This window comes from Salmo trutta, chromosome 13 (genome assembly GCF_901001165.1).
Source record: "Salmo trutta chromosome 13, fSalTru1.1, whole genome shotgun sequence".
NCBI lineage: Eukaryota > Metazoa > Chordata > Actinopteri > Salmoniformes > Salmonidae > Salmo > Salmo trutta.
Genome location: NC_042969.1, coordinates 16,310,655 through 16,328,438, shown reverse-complemented (window position 1 = coordinate 16,328,438; position 17,784 = coordinate 16,310,655). Strand labels below are relative to the sequence as shown.

General features: G+C 43.5%; 1 protein-coding gene across 2 annotated transcripts; it reads right to left on the bottom strand.

The window, feature by feature from the left end:
* Nucleotides 1-3,858: 3,858 nt before the first annotated feature.
* LOC115205323 (V-type proton ATPase 116 kDa subunit a) lies at nucleotides 3,859-14,570 on the bottom strand. Of its 2 annotated transcripts, none has more exons than XM_029771154.1 (20): nucleotides 14,452-14,570; nucleotides 9,853-9,987; nucleotides 9,571-9,649; nucleotides 9,162-9,406; nucleotides 8,988-9,052; nucleotides 8,703-8,829; nucleotides 8,523-8,602; nucleotides 8,319-8,412; nucleotides 7,934-8,146; nucleotides 7,607-7,757; nucleotides 7,324-7,463; nucleotides 7,052-7,209; nucleotides 6,851-6,941; nucleotides 6,605-6,723; nucleotides 6,081-6,294; nucleotides 5,739-5,849; nucleotides 5,534-5,620; nucleotides 5,254-5,374; nucleotides 4,948-5,119; nucleotides 3,859-4,819 (listed from the first exon to the last, which is right to left on the bottom strand). In XM_029771154.1, exons 2-20 carry the CDS (start codon nucleotides 9,967-9,969, stop codon nucleotides 4,726-4,728), a joined length of 2,478 nt encoding a protein of 825 aa, XP_029627014.1. In that variant the 5' UTR covers nucleotides 9,970-9,987; nucleotides 14,452-14,570; the 3' UTR covers nucleotides 3,859-4,725. The 2 variants fall into 2 exon arrangements, with proteins under 2 accessions (XP_029627014.1, XP_029627013.1); XM_029771153.1 differs by lacking the exon at nucleotides 14,452-14,570 and adding an exon at nucleotides 14,207-14,432.
* Between the last annotated feature and the right edge of the window lie 3,214 nt (nucleotides 14,571-17,784).

Sequence of the window (17,784 nt, the reverse complement as noted above, 5' to 3'; positions counted from 1 at the left end):
TCATCGGGGCATGGACTCCACAAGGTGTCAAGCGTTCCACAGGGATGCTGGCACATGTTGACTTCAATTTTCACCACAGCTGTTATGTTGGCTGGATGTCCTTAAACACAGGAAACTGTTGAGTGTGAAAAACCCAGCAGCGTTGCAGTTCTTGACACACTCAAACCGGTGCACCTTACACCGTTCAAATGCACTTAAATATTTTGTTTTTCTGATTTCACCCACTGAATGGCACACAAACACAACCCTCGTCTCAAGGCTTAAAAATCCTTTAACCGGTCTCCTCCCCATCTACACTGATTTGAAGTGGTGACATCAATAAGGGATCATAACCTTCTCCTGGATTCACCTAGTCAGTCTGTCATGGAAAGAGGTGTTCCTAATGTTTTGTACACTCGGTGTATAATTTGGTTATTTAAGCGTCATTCCTTTTGCACAGTATTTCCTTTTTGGTTATTTTAATATATCACAAACTGTTCCCCAACACATTTACACTCCGTTGGGAGTGATGGCTCACTTTTTTTGTCACTGCAGTATTACGACACCAATAATTATGTGTACGACCAAAGCTTAGTATTTCTGGTTAGACTTACCTACTGTCACTGAAGTTGGAATGTATGTACATTATCATACCGCATGTGTAGTGTTGCCCCCCTTCTCTCCTCATGACCTATGACCTCTATGGTCTCATGATATCTATGCAATAATTCATTTGTCTTCTCTGAATTTGAGGCTTCCAGTTCAGGTTGTGTATTTTAAGTGCCCTTATTTTATGGATTTTCTTTTTTACAAACGCACATACAAGCTAGATCTTTTTAGAGTTTATGAAAATGGCATGCTAATTCATGCTGGCTCAATGATCCAAAACTTGAATTTTCTCCCAGAGGTTTCAAAATAGTAATATTGAGTGACTGTTTTAAACTGTGTTATTATTCTGGACCAATTCATGTCCAATCCAAGGGTACCAGAGTGTTTGCCAATGTGTTCCTCTGTGCCAATGAACTTTCTGTCCTTGAGTTTTAGGGCCCAATTCAATCAGATCTGCTTTAGCAGACAGCCGCGTAGCTAATGTTTTGACGGTGTTTGAGGTGGAACTGCATTAGAGCTGTCAAATCCACAAGTGGCTCCCAGCATGTAGTCGCATTAAGAAAAAACCCATGCAGACTTGTTTACAAGTTCGAACACTGGAATGTAATCTACACCTCGATTACACTGATAGAAATCCTCATTTTGTTTAATGATTTTTCAATTTGAGCATAATTATTTCTATATAGCCTTCACGTTCTCATTCTGAACTTCTAATGTGAGTGCGGCGGATGTGGCTTTGTTACAATGATCGAGCAGCTGCTCACTGATTTGACAGTTCCACTCACCTGCGACACCACAAACATCCGCTAAGCGGTTGCCTGCTATCGCCGGTTAACGCTTGAACTGATTGAATGTAGGCCTTAATCTAAAGACAACAGATTTGAGGATCATTAGAAAACTCGTACCCTCTTTTTAAATCTTGGGTGTTAAATCCCTTATAGTTATTGGTATGTTTTTATTTCTTTTTTTTTTAAACATTTCACTGTCGTTCCACAAATAGCCTTGCTGTAAGAGTGCCTTGGACGTGGGACCCAAAAACCAAGTTATTTCCTGAACACACAGACCCTGATTTAAAGTATTTATAATATCTACGGTATCTTGCTATTTCTCCGAGCTGGTGGCTTTTTTTCATATTGATTAAAGGTTTGTCTTGTTCCTTGCTTGAATGGGATCATGTTATTATGTAGCTACTTGCATTGAATGCGTTCCTCTGTGTATGTCCTCTGACTTTCCTGTTTATGACCAGCGTGCATGATGTTGGTCAGGTTACGGTAGGGTTTTTGTGTCTATCTTGGACTTTTGAGAGGATTGAGGTAGTTTTGGCATTCTGTTGAAAGTTTCTGAACTTAAACTGGATGGTTCTTCCGCTCTTCATGCTGATTTCTTTATCGACCCTATATATTTTTTTTTATTTAAGTCTTCAGCTGGCTGTTTTTTATATTCATCATTGAAACAAGTTTCCACCACATCATCCCATTGACACTGCCTGAGCCAACCTCTGCTGTACTGCAATCAAATCGAACAATGACCTGTATCTGTCATTGTTCTGGATAAGTGTTATCTCCCCCACTGTTTTCAGCACATTTGTTTACAGCGATACTGTATGAGTGAATAAATGTTTCAGAGTAACCAATGTCATGTTCATTTGTCTGCCTTTTTTTTTTGAATTATACACTGTTTTCTGTGTACTTGTCAACACGATACAACAAAAAGGGATATTTTGTTGGCTTGGCTAAGAGCCTTTTAGTTATTTTTGTATTTACATAATACTAGTATAATGGAAACTTTTGGCCCCTAAAGTCAAATCCTGATGAATTATTGTCGTGGTTCACTGAGAGTAACTCCTCCCTCTTTCATCGCTGTCCGAAACGACAACCTGGGGGAAAAAAAGTGTTTAACATATCTCCCTAAACACAACCTCAAACAACATGAAGCCTGTTGTCACATGGATGACTTGACAGTCCTTTGGTCAAAATCCCTATAGCATATGATACTGCCTCTGTATGTACCTCATCAGGACTACTGCAACATGGACTGTCTCAAACATCCGCCTGTACTTACAGCACCAGAGCGGTACTGCCAGGGGATGTCTGTACACCATCCTAATGATGCCAGCCTGACGACACCTCTGTGCCAGCACCTCGCCCACAGCCTGGCTGGCTGCCACACAATGAGTGGAACCAAGCTCACGCTTCAGGGCCCACTCTGGTGGAACACAACAGCACAGGGCTCTGGATCACTGTTGGCAAACACCTCTGCTGTCACGTGGTGCTGGGAGCGCGAGAACACCAACCTGAAGGAAATGGGGGGGTAGAGGTGGAGAAGAGAAAGGCAAGATGGGTTGTAAAAGTGTACATCTGTCCAAGTATGAACAGGCACAGAGGTAGCCACACCTATGGTAGAACTTTTGAGAGGGCCAAGTTCTCCACCGCTAAAGCCATCTGCTCTAGGTTCCGCAGGTTTCTGTTCACAAACGTTGGTTATTTTATTTTTTAGTCATTTAGCAGACGCTCTTATCCAGAGCGACTTACAGTAGTGAATGCATACATTTCATACATTTTTTTTTTTCTTTCTGTGCTGGCCCCCCGTGGGAATCGAACCCACAACCCTGGCATTGCAAACACCATGCTCTTACCAACTGAGCTACAGGGTTCACGGCTTCATTATCTACAGTGGGCTCTGGTTGGGGCGCCGCCTGGCTCGTACAACGGACTGAAGAGGGGGATTAAAATAAGAGCACGGAGGAGTATAGAGCAGCATTAGGAACATGCTAATCAAAAATAAATGTTCATTAGGATTTACACAACACATTTGGCATCAACGGAGATCAGTATTTTCTTACTCGATTTGAGAACCACTCAGCTCGCACATTGACTTAATTCATCCAACACTGCCATCTCATTCCGTATGTGGTCATATGAATAAAGTTCAGACTATACTTGATCATCCACTGTAGCGACTCAAAAGAGAATCATTACTGTCGATATTATTCAATAAACAACGCCTTGACATGTGTGCCGCCATCTTTTACACTTTACATTGACCACTTCCTTTTTCATCATTGACATCTGGTTCAGTGTCCCCTCTCGCCATAGTGAGGCACTCTTGCGCTTCATACGCATTTACACCACAACCCACGTACCACAGATGGAAGTGAGAATTAAAGTCAAATGAAACCAATTTTAGTTCATGTCCATAATTTAGAAAATGGCCTCCTCGCCTCATTTCTACAATAGGAATACCAAGTCACACGTACATCCACACAAGAACTGTAAGAAAAAAACAGCTTTAATTTCATTTCAGCCATAGAGTTTATCACACTAATAGTAAAAACAAAGACAGCATGATGTGAACCAGGATACAGAGAATGCAGCAGACTAACAGTTGTTCCAAAAGGCTTGAGTAAGTTCCATGATCAGTCTCAGTGACTAATGAACAGATAAGGCCTGATTACAAACATGAAAACTAGATGGGCTCAAAGGCACACAAATCAAAGTTTATCTTCATCCAGATGGTTCTCTGCTCATATCAGACATAATGTGAATGACATAGTTGACAAGTTTCCTTTCCATAATCATTCACCGTGTCCAAATACGACATAAGAAACAGGTGTCGAGTACCATAAAGGGTCGCACACATTACCAATAACAAAAGCAGCACAGCCATCATGTGATTCTCTTTCAGACCAGATGTGTTTAGACAACTGGTGTCCTTTATCTTTACAGACTTTGAGATCACTTTCATCATGTGTAAAAGTCAATAGCAACCATTTCCTGAGTTATTCAACCAAACACTATGAAGATATTACAACAGCTTTCAAATCATGCTTAGAATGATAAACTAAGAGAATGTGAATGATAAAAAACATGAATTATCTAAATGTACATACAGAAGGAACAACATAGATATTCTGATCACACAACATGCATGCTGAAATGGGCACAAACAATCAATAACACAGTCCAAAGTCCTCAATGCATTCTTGGACATTGAACAAGTTCTTCAAACACCAAGCTTTCAACAAAAGAGAGCAATCATTCTCAAATGTGCAGGGGAGCGATAGGTGCAGAGCAAGTGACTGATTGAATAATTAACATAACCATTTGGCAAACATATTTAAAACAATCAATAAATTGATCACATAGCGGACGAGGCGTGGATTAGAGAAGAGAAGGCAAAAGGGTTCAGCTTGTAGCCTGTTCCGCTGTAGAACTTATTCTGGAACTCCACCCTAGGAGAGAAACAAAGAAAAATCAACAGACAATATTGCACATAATATATTTTCTCCAATCCTCCAGTCACACACGCCTCTCGTTCACTCATTCTGTCTTTCCCCCCAACCATCTCCCAATCTCTTACCAGTGCAGACGCAAGGCATGCAGGAAGGCAGACAGGCCCTCCATGACCAGGAGGATGGAGACTGTCAGCACAGCGAAGAAGGAAAAGACTACAAACAGGACCACAGATCCCACGTAGCCTTGCCCGTTTAGGGCGATACGCATCACCATCACCCAGAGCACCTCTGACAGCTCTGGAGGGACGGAGGGGGAACACACGAAATAGGAGCTACAGCGAGTTAGTACTATTTAAAAATGTGAGTCAGTTTGCGGTGAGTCACTACAAATCAGTGGAGAACGAGGGTGTGTGTGTGTGTGTGTGACTCACGTGCATGTGCAAGACTCAGGGCCCACAGTCGTAGGTAAGAGGCTGTGTTGGAGATGCAGCCTAGACAGTACTCTATGGTGTGGATGGCCTGGTGCATGAACACATCAGCAGCATCAAACTCCTACAGACACAGAGAATGTGCTATTTATTTTATTTTTTAAAGGGGGGGGTTGAAAAGTTGGCGGACTGAGTAATACGTTAAACGTGTCACTAGCTAAGCCTCTGCGAACACAGAAATAGAGCTAGCATAGGTAACACAGTGATAATGCCCCCTTTCCACCTCCTCTTTGTGACTCTCTGTCTCCAGCTCTCCCTGATGAGCGTTGATGGAATTGTTCTCAGTTAACAGGGGGCGGCTCTCTCCTGCCTGGAGGACACAGAATCACACCAGACCAACTCACATACAGAAGAAACAAAGTGATGCTAGATATTTACAATAAAATCAATACACATAGCAAAAGCTCAGTCAGAGTCAAGTTGCTCACCATGTGCCGATGGTTCCTCTTGTGTGTAATGTATTGATGGATGGGTTTCCCCAGCAGTAGGACTGGAACAGAACACAGCGCCAGCACCACCAGGATCTGCTGCACCAACATCTACAGTGCAGAGAGCGGGAGTTAGAACGTCACCACATAGTGGCAGGTTGTACTTAGGGGTGAGCATGCTACCATACCATTGTTTTCCTATAGATGATGTTTTCAAGGATTCAGCAAACATTAAGCATACTTTAAACAATTAAGTATTTTGTAGTGAGCCCGTTGTGTGCCCTTCCATACATATACTGTAACCGTTCCAAACAGTGGGAGGTTTCCCTACAAAACACACACCTGTCCTTTGTAGAGGGGCGGGTTTTCCTTGTTCACTGTGAATAGGAACATGTCTATGAAGTGGATGAGGATGCTGGGGGTGGAGTTAGAGTGGGCCGTGTCGAAGGCCAGCCACTTGAAGATGACCATGAAGACCAGGTAACCAAACAGACACAGCATGAAGAACAGCTCTGGGATCAGTACCAGGAATACACTGCTCAACTGGTTAAAGTGTCTGGAGGGAGAGAGAGAGAGAGAGAGAGAGAGAGAGAGAGAGAGAGAGAGAGAGAGATGGGGGAGAGAAGGATGGGAGGGAGGAGAGGGATGGCCGAGTGAGAGAGGGATGAAAAAAGATAGCCAAAGAGAGGTGGGTGGGTAGAGGGAATCATAGGTTTAAGAGAAAGGAATGCATAGGCAAAGGTATTGGTTTGAGTAGAGAGAGAGTCGGGATCGCAGGAGAGGGACGTGAGAAAATGTGTAGATTACAGCGATAGTCCCTTGCATTTCAATACACACACAAACAAACTAACACAATGTTCCCTCACTTGTAGTTGAAGAAGGACAGACAGACTCCGAAGGTCATGTGGATCACCCCGATGATGACGGACATCTTCATCTTGTAGGAGTTAAGGAATGTCAGGTGGTTGCTGGACAGACCCCAGATCTGAGGACCACACAGCACAGTTACTCATAACTGAGCCATGGAAACAGTCACACACACAGAGAGACAGACAGAAATTAGGAAGGGAGAGAGAGAGAGAGAGAGGAGGCAGTGTGGTGGATTTCCATACCGGGTCGATGCCAAAAGGATAGGGTCCTGTAAAAACCCCAGTGATGTTAGGGTCCAGGGACAGGAAGTTGTTCTCTTTAAGAGTTGTTGGACTGAGCGAGAGAAAGATACAGAACTCAAATATTTTAAAAGATACAGGTCAATCAGAAAAAGGATTGTGGTGCTGTTACGCAAGTGTGAGTGATGCGGCATGTGTCCTTACCGCCACTCTCCGCTCTCGAACATGGGTCGTACGTGCCAGCCGGAGCTGAAGGGGCTGAGTCCTCTGCTGAAACACTCGTTGTAGATGGCCCCGGTGTAGACAGAGAACAGTCCCATCAACAGGATCAGATAGCGTCCTCCAAACATCATCCTCCAGATCTAAACCACACACACAGACTTTATATTAGGACTGTTCCTCTGAATCAGTATAATTGTCAGTCTCTCAATTTAAAGTGTGTGTATGAAAGAGTGTGACGTGTTTGTGTGCACAACCTCATTGGTGTTGTTCCTGAGTTTGGGGTCCTTCTCCTCCAGGACCATCCAGAGGGCAGCCAGGAACATCAGCAGGCCGTGACCCACGTCCCCAAACATCACCGCAAACAGGAAGGGGAACGTGATGATGGTGTACACGGCTATGGAGAACGGGAATAAGAGGGTTGAGCGAGAAAACGAGAGATAATATTTCTGATAATTTACATATACTAGAGGTGGTTCTTCCCTGGGTTGGTCTGTCGGAGGGTTGGCGGTTTGAAGTGATACATGTATTGATTGATACCTGGGTTAACCTCACGGTAACTGGCCACTCCGTAAGCCTCTACGATGCTCTGGAAGCCGGCCGTGAAGGAGTTGGTAGGGAACAGGGTGGGAGGAGGGGTGGAGCAGGGGAGGCGGTTGTAGAACGAGTCCATCCCACTGCCACTCTTCCTCTGATAGGGGGAGAGCCAGAGAGAAAATGAAGGGGCTTAAAGTCGTACACTTTTGGGGTACCTCGAAAAATTACATCCATTCCTCAGTTTAAACAGCATGACCAAAGACAACCCTCTCTTGTTGCCTTGCATCTTGCTTGGTTACTCAATCTCACACATTCTTTCCCTTCCCTCACCCCTCCTTCTCTCAGGGCACTCTGTAGTTCGGGCAGCTTGCTGACGGGACACCAGGCCTCAGCGATCAGACACTTGTCGGTAACGGAGGGGCTGCAGAGGTTCAGCACAGCCTGGACAGCCTTAGACTTCTGGACCCGCACCTTCCACTGGGGCAGCACGGCTACAACACGCACCAACAGCTGCTGGAGGTAGTGCTCTGTCTGGGACAGGACCTGGGGAGGGGTGAAGGAGGACAAGGGATGGATTAGAGATGGAGTGTGAGGCAACTTTAAAAGTACATGTTCGCTCACTGTTTGCTGTTCCCAATGTGATTCTTATTGACGTCGGTGATACAGCAACAAAGATGAAGGTGAATGTGTTTTATACAGGGGTAGTCTGCCTTACAGATTTGATGTCTTCAATTCTGCCCTGCAGTCCCTGGAGAATCTCCTCTCTCTCCGTGGGGCTGTCGGGGTACACAAATGTCTGTGTGTGGAAGCTGGGAATGCAAGTTATTGAGGAGGTGCAAGAAAGACATGGGTCATTAAACATGAACCACTGCAATGTGTCAAATATCACAACGAAGGAGAAGTGGACAGGTTTACGCACCAATCACAGATCTTCTTGACCTTCTGTCCGATCTGATCTCCCCAGTAGGATATGAGGAACACCGTCCACTGCATCTCCCCCTGCCATCACATCAAATATTAGACGCGTTGACTCACTGACCATCTTACTTGCTACTCTACTTTTAGTATAGAGCTCCTCTTCCTTTCTTCCTCTCCTCACCGTGACAGGATGCTCTAGTTGCTCCTCCATCTCTCTGAAGTCCACGATGATGTAACCACGGCACGCTCGCCATAGCAACCGCTCGAACGAAGGGACTTTCCAGGGGTGGACCACACCGGCCACAAAACTGCAAATGAGGGATGGGAGAAATAAAAAACAACGAGGTAAGTTGGCATAAAGAGTATGTTGACCAACTGGAAAATGGAAATCAGTCATTGTCCAGAGCCAATGTAAAAAAAATTAAGTGGAAAGACACTGGCAATCTCTTTGACCAATGAGGTTTACCTGAGGTGGACATCCTGTCGGTTAGGCTCCAATGTGTCTCCTGTTTCCAGTGGAGGCGGCGGACCCTGTCAGAGGAACAATGAAAATAGTTATGCGATTGTAGTTCTCCACTTTAATACATCCAAACAGTAGTTGTAGTTCTGAGGGAGTGGGTCTGGGTGGTGTAGTTCTGACCTGTGAGGCGGTGAGGGAGTGGGTCTGGGTGAGAACACCTTTGTATTGGCTGAGCTGGGTCATCTGGGCTCTGAGACTGTCTCTGTTCCTGGACACCTCTTTGAGCTCCCTGGCCATCCTCTCACTCTCTTCCTCAATGGTAAGTAGGTCTCTGGGCTGGGGGGCCGAGGGTGTCGGGCAGGGGGAAGGGAGGGGGCCATGGAGGGGGGGCCACAGAGACCGATTGATCTCCTGCTCCAGGAACGCTGAGTGGAGAGAAGGATGAAAAGAGAGCGAGATGGAGGGAGAGATGTAAGGAGAGAAAGCCAATGCATAGGAGACAATGGTCAAACATCATTTTCTTGTATTAGGATAGCTTTAATGAGCGGCCTTGTTTTAGGAGCCGATAGTGAGGGATCTAGATACTTACAGAAGGTTTTCTCCAGTTCCTCACATCGTCTCACCTCCCCCACAAACTTCCTCTGGAAGGAGTTGACGTTGGGGTTCAACTGATTCACCACAGAGGGAAGAGTACAACAGACACACAGTTACTCAAGTTATTCACGCGAGGATTTACTACACGTCAGCTAATGTCGCTAATTTCAAACTTAATAGCAAGATGGTAGAGACGTTAGTTAGAGCTACTGTTTCTGAGACAGTCATTCTTAGTGAAGATACAAGACAAACAAGGTCAGGAGAGGACAGAACTCACATCTCTGAACTCGACCAAGCCCAGTTCTCCCAGTTCACTGACACAGTTGTAGGCTGAACCAGACTGGAGGAAGAGCTGCACCAGGCACACCTCCTCACTGCGGAACATAGAACCCATTGCCACCTAGAGATAGGCCTAGAGGGAGAGGAAGAAGGTAACGAGACAGGGAGATGGAAAGGAGATCGGATAGAAACAGTGAATAGATAAAAGTACTGAGGGATAAAGCGAAGAGAGAGAAATGGTATGTGTATGGCGGTTGCTTCAAAAATCAGGTGACCGCAGATAAGGGAAAGACAAAGTGCATTCTTCCCCTCTGACTAACCGAAAAAGTCACATGAATTTCGACAGTGGAATTTCCACTCAAGCTGCACTTCACAACGAATTAAATTCTGACCACAAGTCAGTGCAAAGGCCTCAATACACCACCCTTGATGTGGGTCACTAAAAATAGGTTAAACCATAGACATTTAGACTGGGGAGAGACTGAACCAAGATCGTCCGTGTACATTTTGGCCAAATGTTTATTTATTTAAAAAAAATGTTTGTTCCAGTTTTTGCCATATAAACATAAAAACACTTGATATTTAGAATTTCACAAGTGGGTGGGGTTAAATGTGGAATGTGTCACTAGCCAAATGCAAACAAACACTTCCTGTTCCTTCAAAATAGCAGCAGTTCACCCTTCTAACTTCATTATATTCATCTATAAAGTAATCTATTAATACATCCATCAATCCCCTGATAGAAATTGAGAAATATACCTATTTTATATTTAAGATAGTCACAACAATTTAACTAATACTTCTGTATCACTATGCTTTGTTTATGGTTACATTGCATTTTATCCACCCACCAGCAGTCAAATCCTGTCCTCATTTCACAGGGTACCAGTACCGAGTCGAAGGTAATTGTGGGTGATATGTACAGTTGAAGTCGGAAGTTTACATACACCTTAGCCAAATACATTTAAACTCAGTTTCACAATTCTTGACATTTAATCCTAGTAAAAATTCCTTGTCTTGGGTCAGTTAGGATCACCAGTTTAAGAATGTGAAATGTCAGAATAATAGTAGAGAAAATTATTTCAGCTTTCATTTATTTCATCACATTCCCAGTGGGTCAGAAGTTTACATACACTCAATTAGTATTTGGTAGCATTGCCTTTAATTGTTTAACTTGGGTCAAACGTTTCGGGTAGCCTTCCACAAAAATGTTGTCCCAATCCTCCTGACAGAGCTGGTGTAACGGAGTCAGGTTTGTAGGCCTCCTTGCTCGCACACGCCTTTTCAGTTCTGCCCACAGATTTTCTATAGGATTGAGGTTAGGGCTTTGTGATGCCCACTCCAATACCTTGACTTTGTTGTCCTTAAGCCCTTTTGCCACAACTTTAGAAGTATGCTTGGGGTCATTGTCCATTTGGAAGACCCATTTGCGACCAAGCTTCAACTTCCTGACTGATGTCTTGAGATGTTGCTTCAATATATCCACATAATTCTCCTGCCTCATGATGCCATCTATTTTGTGAAATGCACTAGTCCCTCCTGCAGCAAAGCACCCCCACAACATGATGCTGCCACCCTCGTGCCTCACGGTTGGGAAGGTGTTCTTCTTGCAAGCCTCCCTCTTTTTACTCCAAACATAACAATGGTCATTATGGCCAAACAGTTCTATTTTTGTTTCATCAGACCAGAGGACATTTCTCCAAAAAGTATGATCTTTGTCCCCATGTGCAGTTGCAAACCGTAGTCTGGCTTTTTTATGGCGGTTTTGGAGCAGTGGCTTCTTCCTTGCTGAGCGGCCTTTCAGGTTATGTCGATATAGGACTCGTTTTACTGTGGATATAGATACTTTTATACCCGTTTCCTCCAGCACCTTCACAAGGTCCTTTGCTGTTGAACTGGGACTGATTTGCACTTTTCGCACCAAAGTACGTTCATCTATAGGAGACAGAATGCGTCTCCTTCCTGAGCGGTATGACGGCTGTGTGGTCCCATGGTGTTTATACTTGCGTACTATTGTTTGTACAGATGAACGTGGTACCTTCAGGTGTTTGGAAATTGCTCCCAAGGATGAACCAGACTTGTGAAGGTCTACCATTTTTTTCTGAAGTCTTGGCTGATTCCTTTTGATTTTCCCATGATGTCAAGCAAAGAGGCACTGAGTTTGAAGGTAGACCTTGAAATACATCCACAGGTACACCTCCAATTGACTCAAATTACGTCAATTAGCGTATCAGAAGCTTCTAAAGCCATGACATCGTTTTCTGGAATTTTCCAAGCTGTTTAAAGGCACAGTCAACTTAGTGTATGTAAACTTCTGACCCACTGGAATTGTAATACAGTGAATTATAAGCGAAATAATCTGTCTAAACAATTGTTGAAAAAATGACTTGTGTCATGCACAAAGTAGATGTCCTAACCGACTTGCCAAAACTATAGTTTGTTAACAAGAAATTTGTGGAGTAGTTGAAAAACGAGTTTTAATGACTCCAACATAAGTGTATGCAAACTTCCGACTTCAACTGTACATATAGGAACGTACTGTCTAAAAATTTTACTAGCCGTCAAATTCTCTTTCCTTGTTTCCTTCATTCCTCACCCTGCCAAAGCACATTGGGGAGAGGATTGAAGGTTCCTCCCCTCAGGCCTCCTTCTCCTCCGATGTGCTTTGAAAGAGGCGAGGGATGGAGGAAACAAGGATGGAGTAAGCAAGGATTTGACAGCTAGTGGACGGGTCTGTAAAATGCAATAACCATGAAGAAAGAATGGTAATACAATAGTCTCTGTGTATCACTCCTACTTATCATCTGCCATTTCAAAACTGTAAATACCAACAGGGTTCCAATAGAGTCCAGGATTATTGGCTGCTTATTAAGAACCCCCAGAATCATTGTTAATATCCATTAAAGCACACATCGGATTGTCAATACAGATGAGTTTTAGGTCTGCATATGTGAGTGTTTAAAAGATTGGACATTACTCAAATAATTTGTGTTCACTGTGGCACAACAAACTGGTGTGAGGAGTCAATCAGGATGACAGGGTCTGTGTCCCTTGATAGGATAGAGGGAAGAGACCCATGCACTTGTCTCATGAAAACACTGATTGCACAACGTGATATAAAGGCTACAATACATGATATTCCCTATAATACAATACATGGACACAACAATTCAATACAAAGATAAATAATCGCTGATATTATTTATTCAAATTAGCCTTTTCTTATAAAACCATTCAAAATAGCCTAGTAAAGCATTATTTGGCCACAGTGGATCATTAGCTTCTTTAAAATAAAATAAAAGTTCTGGACTGTTTTAAAATCGCATTGCTCACAGTCGTAAGGAAAGGCAGCGCACGCAGCAAAGACCAAATACATGATTGTTGAGTTGCGTTCAGTGAAAAGTAGAGAGGAGCAGGCAGGCATATCGCAATATTTCAAAACATAGTTTGTAAAGCAAATGGTTATTGCTGTAAAGAGAAGAAAATGAAAAGAATATAGTCTGTCTTTTAGTTATAAAAATTCTCAACTTAACTGAGTGAACAACAGTACAGTATTTTATTGGCACCAACAGGGAGCATCAGCAATTTCCTGTTAGTGCACACAACCACTCTTTATCATTGTTGGGTCAGTGTTTGCTTTTGGATAATTTCCTCCTCCAGTTTAAATAATGTCATAATCCATTTGTGTCTTCCCTTCTCGTATTGTATGTTTTTATTGATCCATTTGTCAGGTTCAGCAAGCTACCCTATAATTCGTCATATTAAAAAAAGATTCTGCTAATGCCGCTAGTCATAAAGTATTGTACAATTGCATGAAATGTATTTATAAAAATAAATAACTATCTTGACATTGATAGATGACTTACTAGCTATTAATAGATGACTAAATAGATAGTAGATGAATAGAATGATGTTAGAAGGGTGATAGGTTTGGTTTCGCTTTGCCAGAAAAGGATCACAAAATCAAAAATCCGCAAATTCGTCCAGCTTCAATCAAATTAAAATGTATTAATTTCGCGGGGAGAGTTGCAGATGTAATCACGAGACGTTGTTGTTTGCAACATTATATCTATCCAAGTTAGCAAAGGTTGCCTCCTATCTTGTCAGTCAAAAACAAAAAAGCTGATCCCGTTTTGCCACAACGTTTCCATGCATTGCATTAGACTAAGTTACCACAGAAACAATATATATATATAAAAAAAACTTATATTAAGGCTAGATATTTCCAATGTCAGCAACTCAAATAGCCCACCAGCCTACAGAATGTCTAAATTTGTAGATAGAAAAATGTGTTGACCGACCACACACGAATCTATCCTTTGTGAAAGCAGGTAGGAAATATACGATTTTACCTGTTTCCTTCAATCTGTCCAGCTCAATCGAAAACTTTTGTGGTGGCCGCTTGTAAAGAGTTGGCTCAAGGTGATAGACCAGAACAACAAACAGCGTCAAACAAATCTGTTTTCACAGGGAAGTCACAAAGTTTCTAAACATACTGTACTGGAGCGTATTCATTTCGCCAACTCTGTTGCAAAACGTTTCTTAAACAGAATCAAATGGGGCGGGATCTATCAGAATGTGTCAAATAGAAACTCACGTTTTCGTTGCTAAACTTTTTCCGTTTGCTATGGTCTGAACAAATGATTACACCCCTCCTTGTCTTTGGTGAAATTATTTGGGAGGTACTGAGAGCACTTCCCGTTCACTGGCTTTATGTCACGTTACTTGTTCTCACGTGACGGTAGATAAGTTTTGAGTGTCAAATAACCTTCCCCCCAGACTTTATTTGCATAGGGGGAGATGTGTCAACTGTCCACAGGCCTCTGACCTATATACATTTAAAAACATTTAGGATTTTCTGCCCTGCAGGCAAGTATAGTATAAAACGTCTATTTTCTTCCCCTATCATCTCAGTCCAAATTTCTCAAGCAAAGCCCTATTCCAAAATCACTGACATGTACAGTGCCTTCAGAAAGTATTCACACCCCTTGACTTTTTCCAAATTTTGTTGTGTTACAAAATGGTACTATCATGGATTTGTCCTTTTTACAACGAGCTACACAAAATACTCTGTCAAAACGAACGTTTGTAAAAAAAAAAGTGATGAAAAATAAAACACTAATATATCTTGATTAGATAAGTGTTCAACCCCCTGAATTTGGGCTCTCCTCCGTGAGTAAGACATTTAAGTGTGTTAACCCTTGCAAGGCTGTTGGCCCAGACTGTATCCCGAGCCGCGTCCACCGAGCGCGTCCTCAAACCTGCTCCTTTTACTCTGTTCCGAACGTACTAGACGACCAGTTCTTATAGCCTTTAGCCGTACCCTTATCCTACTCTCCCTCTGGTGATGTAGAGGTTAATCCAGGCCCTGCAGTGCCTCGCTCCACTCCCATTCCCCAGGTGCTCTCATTTGTTGACTTCTGTAACCATAAAAGCCTTGGTTTCATGCATGTTAACATTAGAAGCCTCCTCCCCAAGTTTGTTTTATTCACTGCTTTAGCACACTCTGCCAACAGGGATGTCTTAGCCGTGTCTGAATCCTGGCTTAGGAAGACCACCAAAAACCCTGAAATTTCCATCCATAACTATAACATTTTCCGACAAGACAGAACTGCCAAAGGAGGCGGAGCTGCAATCTACTGCAGAGATAGCCTGCAGAGTTCTGTCTTACTATCCAGGTCTGTACCCAAACAATTCATGCTTCTACTTTTAAAAATCCACCTTTCCAGAAACAAGTCTCTCACCGTTGCCACTTGCTATAGACCACCCTCTGCCCCCAACTGTGCCCTGGACACCATATGTGAATTGATTACCCCCCCCCCCCCCCCCCCCCCAATCTATCTTCAGAGCTCGTGCTGCTAGGTGACCTAAACTGGGACATGCTTAACACCCCGGCCATCCTACAATCTAAGCTTGATGCCCTCAATTTCACACAAATTATTAATGAACCTACCAGGAACAACCCCAAATCCGTAAACACAGGCACCCTCATAGATATCATCCTAACCAACCTGCCCTCCAAATATACCTCTGCTGTCTTCAACCAAGATCTCAGCAATCACTGCCTCATTGCCTGCATCCGTAATGGGTCCTCGGTCAAACAACCACCCCTCATCACTGTCAAACGCTCCCTAAAACACTTCAGCAATCAGGCCTTTCTAATCGACCTGGACCGGGTATCCTGGAAGGATATTGACCTCATCCCATCAGTAGAGGATGCCTGGTTATTCTTTAAAAGTGCCTTCCTCACCATCTTAAATAAGCATGCCCCATTCAAAAAAATTCAAACCAGGAACAGATATAGCCCTTGGTTCACTCCAGACCTGACTGCCCTTGACCAGCACAAAAACATCCTGTGGCGTATTGCATTAGCATCGAATAGCCCCTGTCATATACAACTTTTCAGGGAAGTTAGGAACCAATATACACAGGCAGTTTGAAAAAGATAACCTTAGCTTTCCTAACAGAAATTTGCATCCTGCAGCACAAACTCAAAAAAGTTCTGGGACACTAAAGTCCATGGAGAATAAGAGCACCTCCTCTAAACTGCCCACTGCACTGAGGCTAGGAAACACTTACCACTGATAATCCACGATAATTGAGATTTTCAATAAACATTTCTCTACAGCTGGCCATGCTTTCCACCTGGCTACCCCTGCCCTGCACCCCCCCACAGCAACTCGCCCAAGCCTCCCCCCTTTCTCTTCCACCCAAATCCAGATAGATGATGTTCTGAAAGAGCTGCAAAATCTGGACCCTTACAAATCAGCCGGGCTAGACAATTATCTTTCTAAAATTATCTGCCTGAAATTGTTGCAACCCCTATTACTAGCCTGTTCAACCTCTTTCGTATCGTCTGAGATTCCCAAAGAGTGGAAAGCTGCCGCGGTCATCCCTCTCTTCAAAGGGGGATACACTCTAGACCCAAACTGCTACAGACCTATATCTATCCTACCCTGCCTTTCTAAGGTCTTCGAAAGCCAAGTTAACAAAGATTACCAACCATTTCGAATCCCACCGTACCTTCTCTGCTATGCAATCTGGTTTCAGAGCTGGTCATGGGTGCACCTCAGCCACGCTCAAGGTCCTAAACGATATCATAACCGCCATCGGTAAGAGACAATACTGTGCAGCCGTATTCATCGACCTGGCCAAGGCTTTCGACTCTGTCAATCACCACATTCTTATCGGCAGACTCAACAGCCTTGGTTTCTCAAATTACTGCCTCGCCTGGTTCAGCAACTACTTCTCAGACAGAGTTCAGTGAGTCAAATCGGAGGGCCTGTTGTCCGGACCTCTGGCAGTCTCTATGGGGGTGCCACAGGGTTCAATTCTCGGGCTGACTCTCTTCTCTGTATACATCAATGATGTCGCTCTTGCTGCTGGTGATTCTCTGATCCACCTCTATGCAGACGACACCATTCTGTATACTTCTGGCCCTTCTTTGGACACTGTGTTAATTAATCTCCAGACGAGCTTCAATGCCATACAACTCTCCTTCCGTGGCCTCCAACTGCTCTTAAATGCAAGTAAAACTAAATGCATGCTCTTCAACCGATCGCTGCCCGCAACTGCCCGCCCATCCAGCATCACTACTCGGTTCTGACGGTTCTGACTTAGAATATGTGGACAACTACCTATGTGTCTGGTTAGACTGTAAACTCTCTTTCCAGACTCACATTACGCATCTCCAATCCAAAAATAAATCTAGAACCGGATTCCTATTTCGCGACAAAGCATCCTTCACTCACGCTGCCAAACATACCCTCGTAAAACTGACTATCCTACCAATCCTCGACTTCGGTGATGTCATTTACAAAATATCCTCCAACACTCTACTCAACAAATTGGATGCAGTCTATCACAGCGCCATCTGTTTTGTCACCAAAGCCCCATATATTACCGACCACTGCGACCTGTATGCTCTCGT